Here is a 24,248-nt window from a genome sequence, read left to right as displayed (position 1 = left end):
TCAACCCAAATTAATAGTGAGGTTTGTTGTTATACATTTCTGGCTTGCATTACAGTTACGCATGGGGATCATAGGAGTTGTAGTCCATCCCATCCGGAGGGCACCGATCGGGGGAAGTTAGGCTTAAGCAACAAAGCGACATCTACAACAGCGATCGGCATACGTAAGTAAATAAGAAAGAAAGAAATATTCACTGCGCACGCGCAGCAAGCCTCCGCTGCTGCTTCTTCCACCACCTCCTCCTCCCTTAGAGGGCAGTCACGAGTCAAGTTGCGCGCGCATGCTCAGTGAGATTCATTTAGCAGTGTCAACCGCGGGAGAATTTGAATCTGGCAGCGGGAAGCGCCAAATCGAGTTGGCTGTAAATACAGAAGAAGCGGGAAAATGATCCAGGCAGTCCGTGGGAAATAGCGTCCGTTTGAACTGAAGCCGGACTTGGCTGGGGTAGGGAGCGAATCCCATATTCCAGAGTCTGTAAAGAAAAGGCGTTCAAGTTACTAAGCCCGCAAGAGCCTGCAGCAAGGCGAGCCAGAAAAGCGGGTGAGTGTGCTTGTGTTCAATACTCCTGATGATCGGTCTAGGATTATGGGTACTGAGGTAATCTACGAGGAGGAGGGGGGAGAGGGAGAAGGGCTTTCATTAAGTGAGTTTCCTTGTGCCCAGGATGTGAACCTAAGGCCTCCTTAGTGTGATTCCAACATGTGTGCATGTGTAGTTGTGTTTCTGATCTAGGTAGGTGATCAAGTACTTGGGTATGTGCAGACTTGGGTGTAGCCCTTGTCTGGCTCTATGGAATACAATAAAAGGTTGGGCATCTCTATTCTAATGGTTATCTGCGCGTGCCTTGGTTTCCTGGCAGTTGGGATGCGGATCGCTAACTTTTCAATAATACAAAAGCGGGATCAAAAATGTAATAATGCTTGATAGGCAGACAAAAATGCCATGTTGGTTTAAACATCCAGCAAAGTGCAAACAATCAATACTAAGAAAATTTACGATGATCAGAACACACCCCAAAAACTTTAACTTAGACTTTAACTTAACTTTAGCTTATTATTGACTTCACCCCTTTCCTAAGAGGTCTGTAATTGATGTGCCTACCATCTCTGTCCTATTGTTTCTTTTTTATTTGTATCCATTTTATGTATTCATAACAATGCTTATACCTATTATCTTATAATTGCTTGACAAAATAAATAAATTAAATAAATAAACTGGATAATTTGTGGATCTGAAACTATAATGGATATATTTGCTACAAGAGAAAGTCTCTGGGGTAATTCTCTCAGACATTGACAAGTTTTTTTAAAAAAAAACTTTCAACAGATTCTGGATTTTTATGTCTTTTAAACTAAAGTATTATAGTTGGATTATGAATTTATCTCTACCATGCTGTTTTTACTTTGCTTTGCTGGTATATAACTTTGACATTCATTTTCAGATTGTGACATAGAGGATTGGTATAGAAATAACATCAGTGAGAAGTGAAATTTAATTCCTTCTCATAGAAGGAATTTAGAGAATAAATATGTTTTTCTTATAAAAAATAAACAGTAGAATGTATGCTTTTTACATATTTTTTTCTGAAGAGTAAAAGCTATGCAATGCATTATTTTTTTACTTTGTGTTTTATATTTGATCAACTTTTACTGTTACTGTTAAACAATTTGTTAACTCTAGGCAGCTGTTTAGCAAAATAAAGTTTGATCTTCTAGCTACTCTGTGGTAGGAGCCTCGGACACAGAGGTTAGAGTGCAGTACTACAAGCTACTCCTGCAGCCAGCTGCCTACAGTTTGGCAGTTCAAATCCCACCAGGCTCAAGGTTGACTCATCCTTCCGAGTGAGTAAAATGAGGACCCAAATTGTTGGGGGCAATAGGCTGACTCTAAACCACTTAGAGAGGGCTGTAAAGTACTATGAAGCAGTGTAGAAGTCTAAGTGCTATTTCTACCTCAAAGGCAGAACAGAAAATTGGTAAGGATTGCAAGCCATTGTTAGAGCCACTTTCTGAGGTGAACTGCTCCTAGGCAAATTTTTAATCTAGCATGCTTAAAAAGTAGGCATATTTTTGAAAACTTGAGGGCCAACAACCCAATACAGTAACCCTTAGGTGAAGTACTGAGCAAATTGAAAGTTTCTTGCCTCTTTCCTAAACAAATATTTCAGTCTACATATGATTCCTCAAAAATCAGTGTTATGTCTTTCAACATTATTTCTATGTTGTAACAGATAGCAGTTCCCTGATCATGTTTTGTTATTTTTTTCTTAGAGTTTGCCTGTGACTGGTGACACTGTCTCAAATCACATCAGGAAGAGCTTTCTGTCAGATAGTGATCAACTGTACCAGCAGATGGTTCTGGGGAGTTGAAGTCTACAAGTCTTCCCCACGGCAGATGGTTATGTCTATATAGAATGCCAGATCCCATTATCCTCAAAAGTTGCAAAATTTTGAAGTGCGATTCTAAGAAGCTGTTTCATTCTTTGCTCAGCTTATGGTAATTGCTAGACACACAGTTGTTGTTGTTTTTTTAAACTATGGCTATGTTGGGTGGGAAGGAGAGGGGAACAGTAACAGATTTCTTTGCAACTCACCAATTTTTTTAGGAACTTACAGAAAATTCCCAGAGATTGTTAGAAATTCTGGGAATTAAAATTTACTTATCTGAAGGCTGACCAGCTGGTTGTTTGTTTACTAAATTTAATACTGCAAAATTATTTTAATTCATTTTGAGGTGCATTTCCACAAGCTTAGAACTGAAATCTTGATCTGGTAATAAACTTAGGATCCTATGAAATTAGAAATTTGGCTGAATTGCAATTCATTTAATTGTCTTATTGTTTGTTACAATATTTTCCCCCTAGACATCTGAACTACAAATAGTATATCATGACAAAACGTGAAGTTTTCCTAAAGGCTGTATGTGAAGGTTCTATTAAAGAGTTTTTGCATTTCATCCAGCTTCACGTAAGTAAATATGGCTAAACTTTTTGTGTCCAAAATCGGAGGGGAGGAGAAACTCAACCTTCTTTACCCATATAAAAAAACAGGTGGAGCTTTGATCACACTATTGTGGTAACATCTTGATTTTTTTGACCATATCTTACTGGCACTTCAGGTGGCATTCCTTTAGCCTTTTCGGAAGTATTTTCTCTTTCCCTTCAGTATCTCTCCTCCTCCTCCTTAGACTAGAGCAGTGGTGGCTAACCTGTTTGGGCTCCTATGCTGATAATTGCATGCATGCTTGCCTGCTTGTGCTCGTGTGCCAGAAGGCAATGTGCACACACCCCCATGTCTCCTGCTCATGTGTGTGCAACCTGCATGACCTGTGCTTCTGCGCATGCACGAATGTCTCCTGCGCACCGCTGCACCCCCAATGCATGCGTGCCAGATACCCATCAATCAGCTGTCAGGCGGTGCACGTGCAGTAGACCTTTTCTGGGCGAGTACTCATGTTGGCAGTAATGGCTCTGTGTGCCACTTCTGGCATGCATGCCATAGGTTTGCCACAATGGGACTAGAGTAAGGACTGAAAACTTGCCAATCCTTTGCTTTGTCGAACTTCTCTGGAGGTTTGTTTGTTTGGTTTTGTTTTTTTTTAAAAAAAAACCAGTATTAAGACCAGAATAATACCAGTTCTTTTGTGTGGGTTTCTAATTCCTTGCTCTTGAATCTTATTTTTATTTAAGTTAGACTTTTTTCAGCTTACACTTAAATCTGAGTATCAAAAGAAATCACCCTATAAAAACTTACTTGAAAAATAAATGATTTGGTAAATAGATCATTTACAGGTAATAAAATAGCCATAGGGGGATCATTTCTTTTTTCTTTTTCTATGTGGTTCATTGAGATTCATTATAACAAGTGAAAATAAATATTAAGAAAAAAGAGGTTCATTCCTCATGTAAGTGTATATTTAGATTTAAGTTGCTGGTGGGCTTATATTCAATAAAATAAATCAACCAAACAAGTTGGTCAAAGCTGATAATGAAATGCCTATCTAGAGTTCTTTGGGCATAAGTGATGATTTCTTGAAATGAAATTCTTTTAGATACTGCACTTTTTGTTATTGAAAAAGGAATGTTTTTTGTTCAGCCTTTTGGTTAGCGTTTTATTTTATCAGATAGCATTGATATACACAGTAACAACTTAGTATATAAGACAAATGGTTGTCCAATCTCTTCTTTAAAAACCCTCAGTGTTGGAGCATTTACAATTTCTGGAGGCAAGTTGTTCGACTGATTAATTGTTCTCACTGTCAGGAAATATCTCCTTAGTTCTTGGTTGCTTCTCTCCTTGGTTAGTTTCTACCCATGGCTTCTTGTCCTGCCCTCAGGTGCTTTGGAGAATAGTTTGACTCCCTCTTCTTTGGGGCAGCCCCTGAGATATTGGAACACTACTATTATGTCTCCCCTAGTCCTTTTCATTAAACTAGACATATCCAATTCTTGCAACCTGTATGTTTTAGCCTCCAGTCCCTTAATCATCTTTGTTGCTCCTCTCTGCACTCTTTCTAGAGTCTCAACATCTTTTTTATATTGTGATGACCAAAACTGGGTGTAGTATTCCAGGTGTGGCCTTATCAAGGCATTATAAAGTGGTATTAATGGTTCACATGATCTTAATTCTATCCCTCTGTTAATTCAGCCTAGGACTGTGTTGGCTTTTTTGGCAGCTGTGATACAGTGCTGGTTCATATTTAAGTGATTGTATTGAGCCAGGTACTAGTATTGAGCCAGGTTCCACCTATCCTATAACTGCATTTGTTTTTTCTTGCTTTGCCTTGTAGGGGTTTACTTTTATCACCACTGAATTTCATTTTGTTAGATAGACCCAAGTCTGTCAAGATCCATCTGTATCTTCAGCCCATCTTCTGGAGTATTGGCTATTCCTGCCAGCTTCCTGCAAATTTGATGAGTTCCCCTTCTATCCTATGGTCAAAATCAGGGGTCCTCAAACTTGGCAACTTTTAAGACTTGTAAACTTTACCTCCCAGAATTCCTCAGCCAGATATCCTGGCTGAGGAATTCTGGGAGTTGAAGTCCACAAGTCTTAAAGTTGCCAAGTTTGGAGACCTCTGGTCTAAATTATTGATGAAAATATTGAAGAGTACTAGGCCTAAGACAGAGGCTTGGGATATCCCACTGCATACTTTTCTCCATGTAGATGCAATTCCATTAAGGACTACATGTTGAGTGTAGTTGGTCAGCCAATTATTAATCCATCCATGGATACTGTCCAGTAATCGTTCCAACTTACAACTGCAATGAAAAAGGTGACTTATAACTGGTCCTTGCAGCATCCCCTTGGTTATCTGATAAAAATTTGGATGGTTCGGAACTGACAAGTATTTATTACTATTGCAGCATCCCCGGGGTCATGTGATTGGCATTTGTAACCTTCCTAGCCAGCTTCCAACAAGCAAAGTGTGGGGGAGCTGGATTTACTTAACAAGTGCAGTGATTCACTTAACAACCATGCCCAGATTATAAGATTAGATGCAATTCACTTAACAACCACTTTGCCTAACAATGGAAATTCTGGTCCCGATTGTGATTGTCAGTCAATACTAGTTTACTTTATTGTCATTGCACCTTGTACAACGAAATTACATGCCATCCTCAGTGCACATTGTACATAAGAAAACTATAAAAATAAAACAAAAACATACATCTTTCACATTCTATACAATTGAATTGAAAACCCCTGATACTACATTAGTATTACACTATACAGTAGAATTCAGTATAGTTACTGCTCTGGGATAGAAGCTGTTTTTCAGCCTATTTGCCCTTGTTTTTATTGCCCTTTACCATCAAAGACTACCTGTAAGAAAGCTCATCCAAGTGGACATGTGTAATTGTAGGGATATAATTAAGATTTTTTTAAAATATAAAAGTTGAATTTCTATTTTTAAAAAATTGGTATTTGGTGGCTTTTTAAAGCTCAGAACTTGATTTTATAATATAATGATGTGTAGTATGAAATAATCTGCTATTCTTGGTCTATATTTTTAGAAGGATGCATCAGATCCCTTTGATCTATGTGAACTGATTCAAGAGCTATCAAGAAAGCAAAAGGAGATATTGTGGAATAGATTAAAGAACTTGTTATCAGAGGTTTTGCTAGATAATCCTGTAGAAGAATGGCAAAGAATGATGGATGACAGCATGGAAACTGAAGAAAATGCAGCACAGGTAATTTGCCCTGAACATGCTAGTTGCTTAACATTTGGGTGCACATATCCTTTTAAAAGTAACATACTTAAGATTAGTTTGGTGTACTGGTGAAGGTACTACCCTGGAAACCAGCAGACTGAATTCTAGTGCTGCCTTAGGCGTGAAACTTTAATTGGCTGACTTTAGACCAGTCTCTCTTTGCAGAACCCTCCTCACAGGGTTATTGTTGTAGGGAAAATAGGAAGAGGAAGGAGGATTATGTATTTTCACATTATAAAGCAATTAAGGTGGGATTAAAAAAAGCTAAAAAATTAAAAAAAGAAACAATTGAACCTTCTGGGTTTTAGATATTGTTCAAGCTTTTTAAAAAAAATAATATGACTACTTATTTACTTCAGACTGAACCAGTGGTTTTAGCTAATTATTGCCCATTTAAATTGGGTATTTCTTGATTTTCTTGCTAGAGGTATTTATATTTATATTCATTTATTTAATTTATTATAGCTATGCAATATTCTTTGAAGCAATATTCAACTCACCCCAATAAAAACAGGAAGTCTAAAACCACAAAGATAATCCGGAGCTTTATTGCGTATATTTTATTGAATGTTTATTGACTATAGAGGACACACTTAGCTATTTTTAACACAAATGAATTTATATCTGAATAACACCAAGCTTTATTTGCTAGATATTTTGTAAAAATGTGTTTGTTGAATCTTCTGAGCTGCTTCTCTTTTTAAAAATATACTTTTGTATCTTTTTAAAGTCTATAGCTTTCTTTTTATTTGTCTCTGAATTTTCAACAGCAAACTACAGCTGTGATTCAAGGTGTAACAACTGTAGTCACTGCATCCATTCCTACATTAAATGAAAATATTGACACCGAAGCTCTTTTAGAATGTGCTGTGATGTTAAACGGTATGTATTGTGGGTAGGATGAATATAATCTGTATGCCTCTGACAGCAGTCTTGGACTGATGCTTGTGCTTTTTCCCCATGGAATTGCATATTTCCTTAAAATACTTTTAATTTATCGAAGTTGTGCTTCAGTGGTGCAATTTAGAGTGATTGTATATTCTTCATAAATGCTTAGCTCTTGTTTTGAAGATTCTCTTACTAGCAAGTAGTCTAAAATGTTGATGTAAATACTCAATCTGCTGATGTGTTTATTACTTGAATTTTTGAGTAATGGCCTGATTTCCAAGCTAAATGCTCCTTTGATTGAATGAGTTTCAGATTGGAAAACATTATGGTTAATTTTTCAGAATCAAAGAAATTTGGTTGGACACCAATCTATCCAGAATTGCATTAATTTTGCATGATGAACCAGGCTATTTCTTAAGGAATATGTAAATATAGGCATAGTAATTCTAACACTAAAATAACTTTCTAAAAGGGTTTTTGTTACAATAGGCATAGTGATGTCTCAGATGTTAATGACTATCTAAACATATCTTAGTTCTGCTATATCATATGCAAAATGCAGTTTTGATTAATCAATAAGCTCAATTAATTCTACAATTTGTTTTTACTTTACACATACAGATAAACACACGCACACATTCTGTTTCTTTCATTTACACATGATCACAGTTGAACCTGAAATTAGGACCATAAATTGTTGTCTTGATAAGTCATGGCATCCATGTGACTGGAAGTAATTTTCTGGTCTTTTTTTTGTGGCAGTCATTAAACAAACACTGCAATTGTTAAGTAAACCCAATTCATTTGAATGGATGGGTTGGTTTTTTTTTTTTTTTTTTGCAAAATATGCTACAAACTGGTAAGAATCATGGTAAATTGCAGTCATGTGAGGGTGAAAAGTAACGACTGGTCCTAACCCCCCCCCCACACACACACACAACATGTCATGCGCCTGTGGGTGGAGGTGGCATGATCATTTACAGCAGCCAGGGTTGCTTCACTGGCTGCAAAACATCCTTTCCATTGCTGTCACAACTTTAAACATTTATAAATCTCGATATGGGTAGTCCATGTTTTGCAACTGTTTAAAGTTGGTCCTTGACTATCATAAAAATAGTTGATTCGTAAGAGTCATGGGAAAACTTTAGAGCCGTGATGGCGAACCTATGACACTCATGCTGGAAGTGGCACACAGCCATTTCTGCTGGCACATGAGCCGTCGCCTGGAACTGATTCACTGCACATGCACGCACGGCCACCCGCCAGCCAGCTGATTGTTGGGTATCTGCCACGAGGGGAGATGTGCATGCGGAAGACGTGCATGCATGTGCAGGGGGGCACAAGCAGGGTTTTTTGCAGAGGCACATGGCACGGGGTCATGTGCATGCACGGGGGTGGGTGGGGGTTGCACACGCACTGCATTATGGGTGCAGGCACACGCACACACTTTCAGCACGCAACGAAAAAAGGTTAGCCACCATTGCTTTAGAGGCATATGAAGATTACATTCTTTTTGTTACCCCAAAAGCCTCTGCATTTTCTTTAAATAACTGTTACAGGCATCCTTCCTGTACTACCGGATTCTGAACAATCTCTGTCGGAAGCCATTCAATGCTTTTTGCAATGCTGGTGGAAGAACGGATTAGAAGGAAAAGAACAGCTTGGGAAAACTGCTTTTTTGATGTTTCTGAAGAAGAGTCTGGAGAAGAAAACCATTGTGGTAAGCAATATGTGTTCAGTGCCTAAAATTATATGTATCTGTTTGAGATAGACTAAGCGCCACTTTTGTGTTTTAATGTACACCATGATTCATTTAAAGGAGGTTAATTTTCTTTTGCTCTGGATAAACCTGAAGGAAGTCAGATGCTTTTGGAAACATTGGCAGGAATGGACGCGTAGGTAATAAATGATATATCTCTTGGGTTGAATTATATGCCAGGTTAGAGTAACAAAGCATCTAGGCTCCAAAATTTACGTTCCCAGCAAGAAGCTGTTCATGGGAACCATCCACTGGATCAGCCCCAACCAGATGATGCTTCTAGCTTATGCGTGAATACCATGCATAACACTGATGATCACAACACTTGGCATTCCTCCTCCTCGTATTTTTTGGCAATTTATGTCTCTTGCCTCATCAGTGACATGGAATAATCTTACTTGTCTCCTTTAGTGGTCACATATAATCTGCCTATGTCACCTTCAACCGGTTCTGCAGTGTTTTGATTATGACTCAGAAGAGAGTAATGAAGTTAAAGATTTGTTACTTCAGTGCTTTATGAGCTCAGGCTACATTAAAAGAGAAGAGGTACGAATCTATGTATTTTTAATGCGCGTGGACTTCTTATATATACACCATAATGGTGAACTCGTTGGGTAAAATTGGCTGATATTTTATACTGTGTTGTGTTATTTATATTTTTAATTATTGGCTGCATTTTTATTGTTTTTATTTTGCTATAATTGTTCGCTCCTAAGAATCATGTAATTAAAATGGGTGGCCTTATAAATTTATTAAATAAATTAATTACCTGCAGTGCAGATATATCTGGAAAAGAAACTTTAAAGAAGGAGTGTAATTTAAATATGTTATTGAAAACCTGAATAATGCAAGATAGGGTTCCCTGCTTTCTTGAAAAAAAGAGGAAAGCTAACTTTTTGGGTGCTTACATTTTGTTTGCTTAATGTTTTGTAGAAACGTCTGTAATTGCACACTTCATTGTGAGTATATTTAAAAGCTTTCTAGAGCATGTTGTACAATCTAATCCTACAAATAATCCTTGACTTATGACCATAATTGGGCCCAGGAATTATGGTTGTAAGTTGTGCTGATTATAACAGGTCATCACATGGCTATGCACGATTTTACAAGCCATTTTTGGCAGTTAAGCAAATGTGGCAGTTTTGGCAGTTTTTAAATGAATGTTAAAGTTGTTAAAATTGTCTACAGTGGATATTTTTGACTTGAGCCTGGAAGTGAACACTGGTTTTCAGCAAAAAAACAAAACAAAGAAAATAAGGTCATGTTCATGTGATTGCAAGATACTGTAAATGCCCATAATTGTGGCCTGGTTCCAAAGCAATCATATGACCACAGACAAACTGCATTTCCTGCGTCAGAAGAGGAGAGCACATCTTTCTCCTTCTGTCCTGGCCACTTTTTACAGAGGCATGATTGAGAGCATTTTAAAAAACTGTATCCCTGTTTGGTTTGGTGGCAGCAGTGCCTCAGACAGAAAGCCCGTACAAAGAGTGGTAAGGACAGCCAAGAGGTTCATAGGAAGTTAACTTCCCATCATTCAGGATGCTGCTTATAAACGATGTATACTTAGAGATCCCATGTGTCCACTTCACAGTCTGTTTTTGTTGCTTGCCCCTGGGAGGAGGTTTTGAAGTATTTCTAGCAGTTCCCTATGCCATCCCTCTGGTAAACTCACAAGATTCATTATTCTCACCATGTACATGTATACATCCAAACTAGACTTTGTTGTTTCTCTGTGTCATATATCTGGGTGTATGAATTATTTAGTTAGTTAGTCATGTTTATGTAGTGTATATTAGAGGTGGAGACCCTTTGAGAGTTGCATGCAACAAAATTTCATTTTAATGTATGCCAATTAATATACATTCAAAGTGACAATAAATTATTTTAAATCTAAATCATTTCCCCAGCAATTGGAACTTCAAACCTGGCTTATAAATAGTCTGGGAGAAATCCATCATAAATTCAAATAGTTGTCAAACAACTGGTTGTAAATGAAGGATACTTTTATTAATAATATTTACTGAAGAATGAAGTCCAATGATTCTAGCCTTAGGTAAACAGAAGCAGTATGAATACTACAATGTAGGAGGTAGTCCTCAATCTACGACCACAACTGAGCCCAAAATTTCTGTTGCTAGGCAAGGCAATTGGTAAGAGTTTATAAATTTTTTGACGCAGTTGTTAAGAGAAACATGTGGATGTTAAGTGAATCTGGCTTTCCACATTGACTTTGCTTGTTGAAAGTCAGCAGGAAAGTTTAAAAATATTGATCACATAGCCCCAGGACAGTGCAGTTATTGTAAATGCACGCCAGTTGCCAAACACCCGAATTTTGATCACAAGATAGAATAGAATAGAATTCTTTATTGGCCAAGTATGGTTGGATACACAAGTGTACAGTGTACATAAAACAAAAGATACATTCATTAAGAGTCAAGAATCATAAAGTACAACACTTAATGATAGTCATAGGGTACAATAAGCAATCAAACCATACTAGGAAACAGTCCATATAAATCGTAATGATACAAGCAACAAAGTTAGAGTCATACAGTCACAAGTGGGAGAGGATGGATGATAAGAAATGATGAGAAGATTAACAGTAATAGTAATGCCGACTTTGTAAATAGTTGGACAGTGTTGTGGGAATCATTTGTATAGCAGAGTGATGGCTTTGGGGAAAAACTGTCCTTGTGTCTAGTTGTTCTGGTGTACAGTGCTCTATAGCATTGTTTTGAGGGAAGGAGTTGAAACAGTTTATGTCCGGGATGTGAGGGGTCTGTAAATATTTTCACAGTCCTCTTTGTGATTCATGTAGTATACAGGTCCTCAATGGAAGGCAGGTTGGTAGCCATTGTTTTTTCTGCAGTCCTAATTACTCTCTGGAGTCTGTCTGTCCTGTTGGGTTGCAGAACCAAACCAGACAGTTATAGAGGTGCAGATGACAGACTCAATAACTCCTGTGTAGAACTGTATCAGCAGCTCCTTGGGCAAAATCATGAGGATGCTGTAACCGTGGAAAATGGTGATAATTTTTCAGTGTTGTAACTTTGGTGACTTTAACAAATGGTTGTCAGTCAAGAACCACCTGTTACTGAATTTAAAAGAGTTTGTATCTACTTAAGAAGTGATATTGTCTGGCTATTTTTCCAGGGGAGAAGATTCTTGAGCTTTCTTTTCACATGGAATGTAAATTTCATTAAATTGATACATGGGACTATTAAAAATCAACTCCTGTGTTTTCCTAGGTAAGCTTCTCTTCTATCAAGAAGGTGAGTTGGGGGTTTCTTTAATTCTGGTGTTTCAGCAATGGGCAAGTCCTGCAATCTGTATAATTTGCCACGTTGCCCATCTTTGCTTACCAATTTGAAACACTAATAACTTTGCAATAGTGGCGAATATCTGTAGCTCAGATGTAGGATGAGGGTGAAGGTTTATTTTCTGAGCTTGTGGGTTGGTTTCCGAACGTTTTGTTACCTGGCTAGGTAACATCTTCAGTGGAGTTTAGGGGATGTCAATGTTCTTCTGGGTGTGTCAAGTGTGGGTCTTTGATTGGAGTAACACAAAAACCACTGGCCATGCTAGTGAATTCATTGAAGCCTGGCACTCCACAAGCAATTCCATCAACAGACACATTGACCTACGAACCCCTCAGAATCCAAATCAACTGTAGAGCCAGCCAGACACAGCGCTGACTCTCAAATAACCCACACAACTCTGCTCCAACAGTTCACCTCCCAATGACCCTGACCTGATGTAATCTATTATTTTGCAGCAGAAATTCAAATCCAGAAAGCACACACAGATGACTGATTCAACAGGATTCATTAACTTCTTTATATACATGATAATATGAGTAAAATGTACAATACCAATAGTAGATTCTTCCAGTGTAACACAAGCAAAACACAACCAGCAGCTTCAAAATTGAGAGCAGAGACTAGAGCTAAAGCCAGGCTACTTCCAGTTTCACTTTCCAATTCAGCTCCCATTGGCTGGTCTATTGCCACACCTATTCATTCATTTCTTACTAAGCTCTATTCCAGTTGATGAAAAAACTCTGACAACCCCGCCCATCACAAGATGACCACTGATGATTCACAGCTGACCCATTATAAGATCCTCACTTGACATCCCCACACTTAAAGTCCTTATTAATAGAAGAATACTTAGTGATATTGTCTGAATGGGGCTGGGGAACCCAGAGCGGGATAGAGCCCATCAAATGGCTCGCGTGATCTGCTCTCATCGGGGCAGGGTGGTGGTGGGAGTTGGGTGATTTTTTAATTATTTTTTCCAGATTTTGTTCTATTGTACTTTATTTATTTGATTCGTTTTGTTAGTTTTTATTTATATTTTTTAAAAAATATGGTTTTACATTGTGTAAGCCGCCTCGAGTTGCCATGGGCAAATAGGCAGCAATATAAATTCAGTAAATAAATAAATAAGCTGAAGGGTGTTACTTAGCCTGATAATTAAATGTTCGGAAACCAACCCGCAAGCTCAGAGAATGAACCTCCACCCTCATGCTAATAACTTGCAGAAAAATGCTTAGTGTTCCATTTGCAGAGAGATTCGCCTTACCTATTTGGGTACGTAAAATGGCGAATGTGTGAAGATGACAAATGCTTCTTTAAAGGTAGCTGTTTTTTTAGGAGCCTTGCGAACTATTACTAGGATTTATCTCAACCGTGATTAGGAAGAAGTAGGAAGAAGAGCTAAAATGTTAGAAGCACGTGTTCACAAATATTAGAAAATAAATGTATTATTAGAAGATGCAGAGTGAGATGGTGAAGAGACTTGAACAGAGCACTTACTAGATATAGTAATTTTAGATTTAGAGGCTATAGGAACGCAACAAAAAATAAAATAAAATGAAATCCCGAGGCTTAAGCCAAATTGTTTTATATTCTACCAGCTCTCAAAAGTGCTGAACTAGAATTTTAATTTGCAAAAGGCCTGGATGCCTTCTGAATCTAAAAAAAGTTCGCTGAACTTTGTCTTTTATTTCACTGTAAGTTCGCTGAACTTTGTCTTTTATTTCACTGACCCAGGTCCCAGATGAACCATGTTGCTGAGGTTTACTTCAGAGCCTGGAAGAAAAGTTCAGGGGAAATACTAGAGGTAAAAAGCTTCAGAATAATTATTATCATTACAAAATGGGTTTAAGCAAAAAATAAAGAAACAATTAACATGTTTCTTTTCCAGATGTGGGAGTACTTTCAGTGTTCATATCAATACAGATAGTCCTTGATTTACATTTTTGCCCACTTGTCTAGCCAGGAGAGTCCCAGTATGACTGCATCTGTCATTTTGGGGACCGCTACAATTGAATTGTTTCCCAGTGATCCGCTAGCTCTAGCCTCACTGATTCGGTTAAGTGTGTGGCATAGGCTCCTCCCAATAGGGAACCATTGGCCTGTTCGAACCAGATCGGGTGGTCCAACCCTTTTGCTCTAATCCCCAGTTTCAGAGCCGTGGTTAGGGTGATTAGGCATCTAGTACAGCCTGAATCTGTTAAGGCTTGGAAAATCCCCTGAGTCCCTGTTTTTGGGGCTGTGAGCCATATTGGGAAGACGAAAGGGGGTACCGGTCCACTCACCATTGGGTCGTTTTCGCCCTCGTCCTTGCTGTCTTCGGAACCATTTGAAGTTATAACAGAACACAAACAAAGTGGGACCAGTCCTCACACTTAACCACCATTGCAGTATCCCCATGGTCATGTGATCAAAATTGAGCAAGTGTTTGTGGTAGCTGGAGGGCCCAGGGTCATGAGATCACCATTTGCAAACTTCTCAGGGGCTTCTGGCAAGCAATGTCAATACATGGTTTCATTTAATGGCCATGTGATTCACATAACAACTGCAGTGATTTGCTTAACAACCGCAACAAAAAAGAAAAAGGTTGTAAAATTGAGTGTGATTCACTTAATAACCACCACACCACTGTTGCTTAGCAACAGAAATTCTTCTCCCAATTGTGGTCATTGGTTGAGGATACCTTTATAGGTGTCTCACAGTGGCAAATAGCTGGATTCATGTAACATACTAAGCTTGCATTTGAATGGTTATTGGTATGAATGCAATGTATTTGGGGCTTTAAAACATTGATTTCCTATTTTCGTTTGACATGGGAGCCCAGGCAATTATGGCTTGTTCAATAAACCATGGTTAAAAAAATTTGTCTTAGCATTACACGAAGGGAAACTTTTCTGGAAATCTCATTCACATATATATAGAGACACCTATAAAGGTATCCTCAACCAATGACCACAATTGGGAGAAGAATTTCTGTTGCTAAGCAACAGTGGTGTGGTTATTAAGTGAATCACACTCAATTTTACAACCTTTCTTTTTTGTTATGGTTGTTAAGCAAATCACTGCAGTTGTTATGTGAATCACATGGCCATTAAATGAAACCATGTATTGACATTGCTTGCCAGAAGCCCCTGAGAAGTTTGCAAATGGTGATCTCATGACCCTGGGCCCTCCAGCTACCACAAACACTTGCTCAATAAACAAACGTTGCTACAACTTTAAAAGCACAACTATAATGACATGGGAAAATACCCGAACAAAGCTGAATACCATACATACATACATACATACATATTTTCATAGATTTTCACGGGTACAGGTATGCAGGTCTTGGCGTGTTCGGGTCTTTTCCCGTGTTAAGATATATATATAAAAGCTGGATATGAATATTGCAGAACGTTATTTTATCTGCAAAAGAGCTTTTAGGAAAATTGGCAGTTGTTACTTTTAAAAGGGGGATTGATGAGAACAAATGATGGCTTGTCCCCTGTGTGGGTCACAGGGAATCTGGAGGGATGGTGATTAGAATAGTGGCGCTGACCATGCAATCAAAGTCTCTTTTGTACAGTGATTGTAAGTACCTCCAAGGAGTTCTGTTGTAATTTCAAATGGTTGCCAGTCTGAACCTGAAGACTATCTATATGCAAGATAATAGAAACTGCATGGATTAGGATGAACGCCCAGCCTCTACCAAGGAAAAAGCAATTTAAAAAAAAAAAACCTTTCACAAGTAATTAATTAAAACATTAATAAAAAAAGGTTGAACTCCTAAATTGTAAATATATCTATCCTTGGGTAACTATTTTGGGATGGCACTGCTGCTGTCGCTTCTTCAGACACCTAAATGTTTCTTGGGTAACTATTTTGGGATGGCACTGCTGCTGTCGCTTCTTCAGACACCCAAATGTTTCTTGAGCCTAGTATTATGATCTTAACTATGGTTTAGAATAGATTTAAGCATTAAACCTAAGTAAGTTGAAATTGAGGTGCGTGACTTCTGTGGTAGCATGGTAGAGGAATAAATAATTCCTGTTGGTAGATGATTACAAGTAGTGCTTGAATTATGGCAGTAATGGAGTCCTGACCATTGCGATTGCAAGTCGTGATGATCATAAAGCTGGTCAACATACAGCTGATCCAATTTTACAACCTTTTTTTTGTGGTTGTTAAATAAATTCTGTGAACAAGTGAACCCATTGTTCCCTGTGGGGCCAGTTTTGCTGAAAACCAGAATAATGCCTGTTTTTTTCAGAAAAAAAATGTAAAACATGGTCAAGTGAATGTGGGATGTTGCAAATGGCCATTAAATGCAGGCTGGTTGCTGAACACTTACTATGGGGGTTTGCTGTGACTGCAGCCCTCAGAACTTCAGAACCAGGTCATAAATATTCCCAGGGAGTCCATTGTAACTTTGAACAGTTTCTAAGTAACCGGTCGTAAGTCGAGGTCTGCTTGTATATCTTCATTGAAAAAAGAATAAATAGCCCCAAACTAAACTAGTAAAATGAACCAGACAAAAATTAAAAATGTGGTCAAGCTATTACAGAGCAGTATTACTTGACATACTCTAAAACAGTGGTTCCCAAACTTTTTCAGTCCACTTGGTTGCTACAAACTCATCCTCAGTGCCCCCCACCCAGAGGTGGGATTGAAATTTATTAACAATTGGTTCTGTAGGCGTGGCTTGGTGGTCATGTGACTGGGTGAGTGTGACTCGCTGCCTGGGCGTGGCTTGGTCACATGACCGGATGGGTGTGGTTTGGTCGTCATGTGACTCGGTGGACGTGACCATGTGACTGGCAAACCAAATATAAGTGGTCTTCGCTTATGGCCAGCTGCTTAGTAAGTGTTCTAATTAATGACTGGCCTCCTCAGAGCTACTTGACCTGTTTTGGGAGTTTTGACAGCCATGTGCGCGCACGCGCGCGCGCACACACACACACACGCACACACACACAGCCCTGCTGGAACAGGTGGTTGGACTATATATCTCATTCATTTTCTCCTCCCTCCCTTTTTTCTTTCTTTCTTTCTGTCCCTTCCATCCCCCCTCTTTCTTTGTCTACCCTTTTTCTTCCTTTCTCTCCCTCTTCTTTCCCTTTTCTTTCTTTTCTTTGTCTCTGCTTTCTCTCTTTCCCTCTCTTTCTCTTTCTCTCTCCCCTCCCTCCATATTCCATTCACTTTCTCCTCCCTCCCTCTTTCTTTCTTTCTCTCTCATTCCCTTTCTCTTTTTTTCTCTTTCTCTCTCTCTTTTCCTCTCTATCTTTCTTTCTGTCCTTTCCTTCCATCCCCCTCTTTATCTATCCCTTTTCTTCCTTTCTCTTTTGCTTTCTTTTCTTTCTTGTCTGTTCCTTTTCTTCCCCCCTCCCTCTTTCCCCCTTTTTTTCTCTCTCTTTCCTTTCTCTTTGTCCCTCTCTCTCTTTCTTTTCTCTCTCTCTTTCTCTCTTTCCCCCTCTCTCAATATCTCTTCCTTAACCTATCTACCTATTTTCTGCCCAGAGAGGCGTGGCCTAATCTGTCAAAGGCCTGAGCTAATCCTGCATCACCCCGTTTCCGCTTTCAGAGGTCCAAGCCCTTAATCTCCCTGTTTCCTCCCCCATGACTGCCTCTTTCATCGTCCCATGACCATGACTTTACCTTCCTCCCGCAGCTGGCTGCCACGGAAGGCAATCCAGGGCGGAGCCATTGTTGTCGCTGGGCTCCCTGACAGCCCACATCACCCTTGTCACAAATGCCTGTAGCAGCCACGAGTTTTTTTCAGTGCGGCTAGACTGCATAAATTAGGCATGACTCACTTAATCATCTTGTTTAGCAGCAGAATTCTGGGAGCAATTGTGGCCGTAAGTTGAGGACTATCTGTGATATTTGCTGTAGCAAATAGGAAAGGGTATTTACACTGGTTCAATTGCTGAACCTCATTGATAGGCACTGGAATGAAATCAATTTTATTTAATTCCTATATTTATAGCACACCTTAATTGTATATTACTGAAAGCTGTGTTCTCTCTCCTTTCTTCCCCACAACAACTTTGTTAGGTAGGTTGGCCTAAGAGAGAGTGACCCAGGCAGCTTTAATCCCCAATTGAGCAATTCATGGTTTCCCCGTTTCTAAGTCAAAATTAAAGACAAAGACCACAGAATTTCAGAGAGTTATTAGCAGAGACAAGCAGTATTAGAACAATATCTGTAAAGACGGTGAAGAAACAGACATGGAAACCCAAGGAAAGTTATCCAAAAATTCTCTGAACTCAGAAGGAGGTCACAGCCACAAATTGGGTAGTAAAGGATGCTAATGGACAGATAGTAACCAGTTCAAAGGAGATCAAACAAAGATGGAAGGAGTACGTGAAAATACTATACTATACAGTACAAATGTCACCATCTTAGAAGATATTCCTTATATACCTCTTTCTTTCTATGATCAATAATAATTTATGAACTTTGAATGCTGCCTAGCTCTCAATGCCGCTCATACACCATGTATCTTGAAATCTAGCCCGGTGTAAACTGGAGATGCTGAAGGTGTGGTTAACAACTTACAATTTGGTGTAATTTTACGATACAAACCTAAACCATCAGGATGGTTAATAGGTTAACGTTAATCTAAACCAAATAATTAGGTTAACTTATGCTGTGCTTTAGCTAACCATGATTTACCATGAAAGCCAGAGGTTTTCCTTTGTTTTTCAAAACCTGGCTGCCTTTTTGCTGGAAATCTTGGCGTAATGAGGGGGCGTGCATATGCCTTCCTCACACCCCACCCGAGAGAAACCCTTTTGTCTGCCCGCGGAGGAGGCTTCGTCTCCGGCTGCCACCGGAAGGCTCTTGGTGGTGCCAGGGAAGAAGCCTGGCTTTCCATCTCTCTTGTTCTATGGCTCTGGGCATCACACATTGAGCTTCCTGGGTTACTCGGAGGCATCAATGGACCAGGCTGGGAGAACCGCCTCACTGTGGGTCCATCCCGCCAGCCGCCGGGATACCTTCCTTGCAGCTGGCTTAACCTGGACCATGTGGCTCAGTGCAGGCAGAGCTTCCGGGGTGGGAAGGGTGAATCCCGCCTGCAGTGCTGTGCTGATCCCCTGTCCCTGCAAAAAAACCTCCAGCTGCCGCGTGTTTTTTTTGGTGTGGCTGGAATCTAGCGCCCCTCTGCCAGCCCCCTTGCCTCTTAGCGCCACCCTAAGTCATGCCACCGCCCCCCAGGGAGCGATACCACCCACTTTGGGAACCACTGCTCTAAAACAATTCAGTAAAAAGATATTTAATAAAGGCGGTGCGATGACCTGGGGCCTGGCACAAAGGCAACACAGTCAGATAATCAATAAGAATCCCTTTATTAGTTCCAACTTTGCCCCCAATGTCCAGGTTACCTTCTGGCTAGAGAAAAACTCCCAGGAACAGCCTTGGGCTGCAGGGAATTAAGTCTAAAACATGGTCAACACAAACTGTAACTTTAAGTCCAATCAAGCCAAACTGAGGTAATTAGTTGGACAGGGCAGGAGCAAGAATTCCAGATGTGAAGGCATGGCAAAATTTACACAGTTGGGAAGACGCCAGGATCACAGATAAGCAATGACAACACAGGATAAACTCATGTTTGCCCCTGCAGTCAGCATTCAGTTCTTATAAACTTTCATCCCATGTGTGGCTAATGAAGAGAATCAGGGCCTTTCCTTCCTCCATAAGTCACACAACCCACGTTGCTCTCTTCTCGGTTCCTCTCTGCGTGCCCTAGGATGAAGAGGGGGTGGGCCTTCCTCTGAACTTTCTCTCCCTTGTTCTATCTCTCCCCTGATCTGCCCAGCCAGACTTTGCCCTTCCCCAGACTCCTCCACAGCCAACGTAGCCACACTCCCATTCGCTCTCAGCTGTTCGGTTTCTTCCTCGGATTCAGACTCTGACGGGCATGACAGGTGGTTTCAACATCTTGGCAGAAAGGCAAAGCAAATGTCCTAAAATGGGGAAAAAATGAAATTGTCCCTAATGCTGGTAACTATATTTCAATAGAGGCAGGCTCAAGACATACAGGGGGTCCTTGACTTGTTCACTTAGTGACTGCTTGAGGTTACAACTATCTGAAACCAGATGTTCTGATCTAGGCTTCCTTAGAAAGCATAAAACACAATCTTCGTTCCGGCAAAACCTCTTTTTATTGCCACAGCTGTGAATTACATTCATTCACAGCCTGCAAGTCTTCACAAACAGTCTTTCAGGGGAATGTTTATAAACACCCACCTTATCGCACTTGGAATGCTGCCAGAGAACTAATTGCCAAATGCAGGGCAAGGCCAAACTTGACACAGAGTCAAACAGAACTTTTCAAAGCTTGAATTGAAGAGACGAACTAATTGCTTCCTGCAAAAGGTCACTTCCTGTTCGCTCCTCTTTTATGTCCTATGGGAGGGGCCGATCATCTCCGAGATGTGGCCTTACTCCTGAGTCGACCCTGCTTTCTCAATTGTTCTTGTCTTCTGGTAGCCCTGCGCATGCACAGGCTGGGAAACAGTTCCAGAAACTCCCCCAACTCATTGCTATCTGAGTGAAGGCAACTGATGACTGCCAGCCTGCCCGGGCCCCATCTCTGCCTCCGATGCCCTCATCCGAGCCCTCCCTAGCCTCCGAGACTGGCCCAGGTTCCTCCCCAACCTCCTCACTACTGTCCGACTCTGCTGCCAGCTCTGTCAGCCGCCGGTGGGCCACAACACCTGATCCAAATTTCTGATGGTCCCCTCCTGGGCAATGTCCCACAGTCATATGACCACATTTTACAACACTTGTTGTCTGAAACTGATGCTTCTGATTTATAGCAAAGTCTTGCCATGCCAAACAATGGTTTTGCTTAATGACAGTGATGTTCACACTTACAATAACGGCACTCGCTTAATAATTGCTGCAAAAACCATAGTAAAACAGTGTCGTTCACATTACTGATCTGTTTTATGACTGTTATCACTTAGGACCGTAATGGGGAGGGTCCATTATGGCCATAAGTCAAAGACTCCTTATAGTTAAATTGATTGAAAAAAGGATTTCTTGACCCAGTCTTAATGTGCTTTGTAAAAGGGCCATTGCGGAAGCAAGTTGGAAGTCAGCATGATTGTTTCTTTAAAGTGCTTTTTTCAACTTTTGAATATTTAGCAGGATGTGTATTCTTATTTCAGGTAATTGAATATAGCTGCATTCAGGATTTCATGCATCATGCGGTTCATCTTCCCCGGAAATCCCCCCTACATGCTAAAGTGCGAGAGGTGAGGGGTTTGTTATTCCAAGCCATTCTTTCCAGGCCAGCTTTTGGGATTCCTTCTCAACATCAGTTTTGAAAGAATTCTTGATTTAGAACAGCCTGTCGTTTAGCAAATAGGGAAAGGCTGCTTGGCTACCAAGACTTAGTTGTGTGAGATTCTCTTCCTGGTTGACACACCTGTATTTCATTTATGTATGTTACTTGAAAGGGAAAGCAAATATATACCATACACATGATAGAGATCTATTCTGCAGAACATTGCAAATTTCATCTATAGGTATTATGTGAGTCCTATTTTTCAAAGAGCTGAATAAAATTGGCTGGAGCTAATCTCTTCAATTATTTTTATTTATTTTTGTTTATTAGATACTGAGCTATTTCCACAAACAAAATAAATGTCGCCAAGGAGTCGAAGAAGTTCTTTATAGACTTTATCAACCTATTCTTTGGAGAGCTTTGAAGGTAATGTATTTCTATCAAACTGTCCTACTTTTGACCAGATAATTTTCAAAAGCTAGACTAAATTTAATTTAAAATTAAATTGTACATGTATTTTATCAGGCCAGGAATTCTGAGATTCGTTCAAATGCAGCACTACTTTTTAGTGATGCATTCCCTATTCTGGATCCCAGGTTTAACACAAAAGATTTGCAAAAGGAAATCCAGAGGCAATTTGATGAACTTTTTGTAAGTACTTTTAAAATTCTTCCTACAAAGTTTTATTTAATTTTTGTGTGTCTCATTATCTGGATAGCCCTCCTCCTCTCCTCTCCTTCTCATTGTCAGTTAGATTTTCTTTTTCTATATGCTTCAAAGGAAAAGGGGGGTAATATAAATGAATATTTCTATATTTCTTAGCATGGGGATTACATCCAAAAGTTATCAGCCGAATACTGAATACTATTTCATTCTTCTGCACTATATAGTCTTCTTGGTTCAGAATATAAATTTCTGATGAGCATCGTACTAACAGTAGTAACAAATAAAGTAGTAACAAATAAAGTACAGATTATGAGATATTTTGAAGGCAGTAAGTTATACATAACAGAATAACAAGAGTCGGAAGGGACCTTGGAGGTCTTCTAGTCCAACCCCTGCTCAGGCAAGAAACCCTGTACTATTTGAGACAAATGGTTGTCCAATCTCTTCTTAAAAACTTTCAGTGTTTATTGGTTCTGATATATAAATATATTTTGTACTATGGGAACTCTGATATTCTATAGGTATGGCAGGCTACAAAACTAGTACATTATGTCTAAAAATGTTAGACAACATCCAGAATTATAAGCACTTTCCTTCTTCTCTTTTACATGTAACCTCCTTAGATCAGGTCCAAGGGGTGGTTGCTGAATTTTCCAGATCAGATTTGTACAGCTGCAGAAAGGGAAGCTTAATTTTTTGCCCATCTGCTCATTGTTTCTTCTGCTAATGGAAAGATACCAGAAGATGAAACCAATTCAAGTTAATAATGAAATAGTTTCCAGCATTTTGTTGACAAGGAGCAATGCAAATGCAAAATAGAAAAATTTAAATGCAAAATAGAGTGAATATCATAGTATTGTTGCTGTTTACTTGAATTTTATTTGCAGATTCTTTTAGACGATCCTCAACCTTTAATCCGTTCAACAGGAGTACTTGCAGTTAGTAAAATAACGTATAAATATTGGGAGTTGATTCCGGCAGTGATGCTTGCTCAGCTTATGAAAACTTTGATTGAAGATCTTGCTTTTGATGCAAGTTCTGCTGATGTGCGGTGTGCCGTTTTTAAAGTAAGAGAGTAAATAAAGCATCTTTTGTTTAGCCATTACCATCTATCCTTGAAGAAAATTACTGTAGTTTTCAAACTATAAGACGCACCTTGGTTTAGAGGAAGAAAAACAAGAAAAAAATAGTTTTTTGCCTCCATGTGCCCCATTTTTGCCCTTCCCGGCATCTAGAAGCACTCTGCAGGCCAAAAACAGGCCTATTTTTGGCCTCTGGAGGCCTTTGCGGGTCCTGTTTTCAGCCTCCCCGACGCTGGTAGGGCAAAAACGGGATGCACGGAGGCTTTGGGAGGCCAAAAATGGGCCCATATTTGCTGTATAAGATGCACAGGCATTTCCACCCATTTTGGGCAGGGCGGGAAGTGTATCTTGTAGTCTGAAAAATACGGTACATCATGCAAGATAACGGCAAATGTTCACTTGCTTAATGCACTTGGGCTTTAGTTTGCATGTATACCTAGTCCTCAACTTATGACCACAATTGGGACAATCATTTCCATTGCTAAGCAAGGCAGTTAAGTGAGTTGCACTCAATTCTATGACCTTTTTGCCATCTTTGTTCAATGATTCACTGAAATTATTAAATCCATGCGGTCCTTAAGCAATTCGAGCTTCCCCCCGCTGACGTTTTTTGTTGAAAGCTGGCTGGGAAGATTACAAATGGCAGTAACATAACCCAGGATATTGCAGCTGCCATAAATACATGTTAGTTGCCAAGTACCTCAATTACGATCATATGACCTTGGGGATCCTGCAGTGGTCGTAAGGGTGAGGACTAGTTGTAAGTCACTTCTTCTAGTGCCATAGTAATTTTGAACAGTCATTAGACAAATGATTGTAAGATGAGGACTCTAGTAGCTTCTGGTGAGCATGAAATAATGTTCTGAACATGGTAGGCTATATCATTGCACAACACCAAATTCTGGTTATGGATGTTGGTTTGCTGCAATAGATGCAAAATGCTATATTATCTAAGTGTATATTATTATCTAAGATTATATATATATTATATATATTATATTATCTAAGATTATCACAGCAAATTGATCTTTAGGGTCGT

The 24,248-nt window shown here is 39.5% G+C and overlaps 1 protein-coding gene across 5 annotated transcripts in view; it reads left to right on the top strand.

Annotated features, from left to right (window-relative positions):
- The first annotated feature begins 289 nt into the window (after window positions 1–289).
- The window catches only part of NCAPG2 (non-SMC condensin II complex subunit G2), a 50,309-nt gene continuing 26,350 nt past the window's right edge, over window positions 290–24,248 (top strand). The window contains exons 1-13 of one of the 5 annotated variants that reach the window (XM_087917876.1): window positions 290–444; window positions 2,271–2,496; window positions 2,864–2,966; window positions 6,017–6,196; window positions 6,988–7,099; window positions 8,665–8,825; window positions 9,276–9,410; window positions 12,021–12,115; window positions 13,922–13,991; window positions 21,343–21,429; window positions 21,792–21,887; window positions 21,987–22,112; window positions 23,015–23,194. In XM_087917876.1, the coding sequence (XP_087774002.1) occupies window positions 2,889–2,966; window positions 6,017–6,196; window positions 6,988–7,099; window positions 8,665–8,825; window positions 9,276–9,410; window positions 12,021–12,115; window positions 13,922–13,991; window positions 21,343–21,429; window positions 21,792–21,887; window positions 21,987–22,112; window positions 23,015–23,194 (1,320 nt within the window). In that variant the 5' untranslated portion in view covers window positions 290–444; window positions 2,271–2,496; window positions 2,864–2,888. Of the gene's footprint in view, window positions 541–2,270; window positions 2,497–2,863; window positions 2,967–6,016; window positions 6,197–6,987; window positions 7,100–8,664; window positions 8,826–9,275; window positions 9,411–12,020; window positions 12,116–13,921; window positions 13,992–21,342; window positions 21,430–21,791; window positions 21,888–21,986; window positions 22,113–23,014; window positions 23,195–24,248 lie in introns of all 5 variants that reach the window. The other 4 variants (XM_026718327.2, XM_087917879.1, XM_087917878.1 and 1 more) reach the window with 4 other exon arrangements.

This window comes from Pseudonaja textilis, chromosome Z (genome assembly GCF_049901715.1).
Source record: "Pseudonaja textilis isolate UNSWEBS1 chromosome Z, rPseTex1.2, whole genome shotgun sequence".
Classification (NCBI taxonomy): domain Eukaryota; kingdom Metazoa; phylum Chordata; class Lepidosauria; order Squamata; family Elapidae; genus Pseudonaja; species Pseudonaja textilis.
This window is presented reverse-complemented; position numbering and strand designations above follow the sequence as displayed.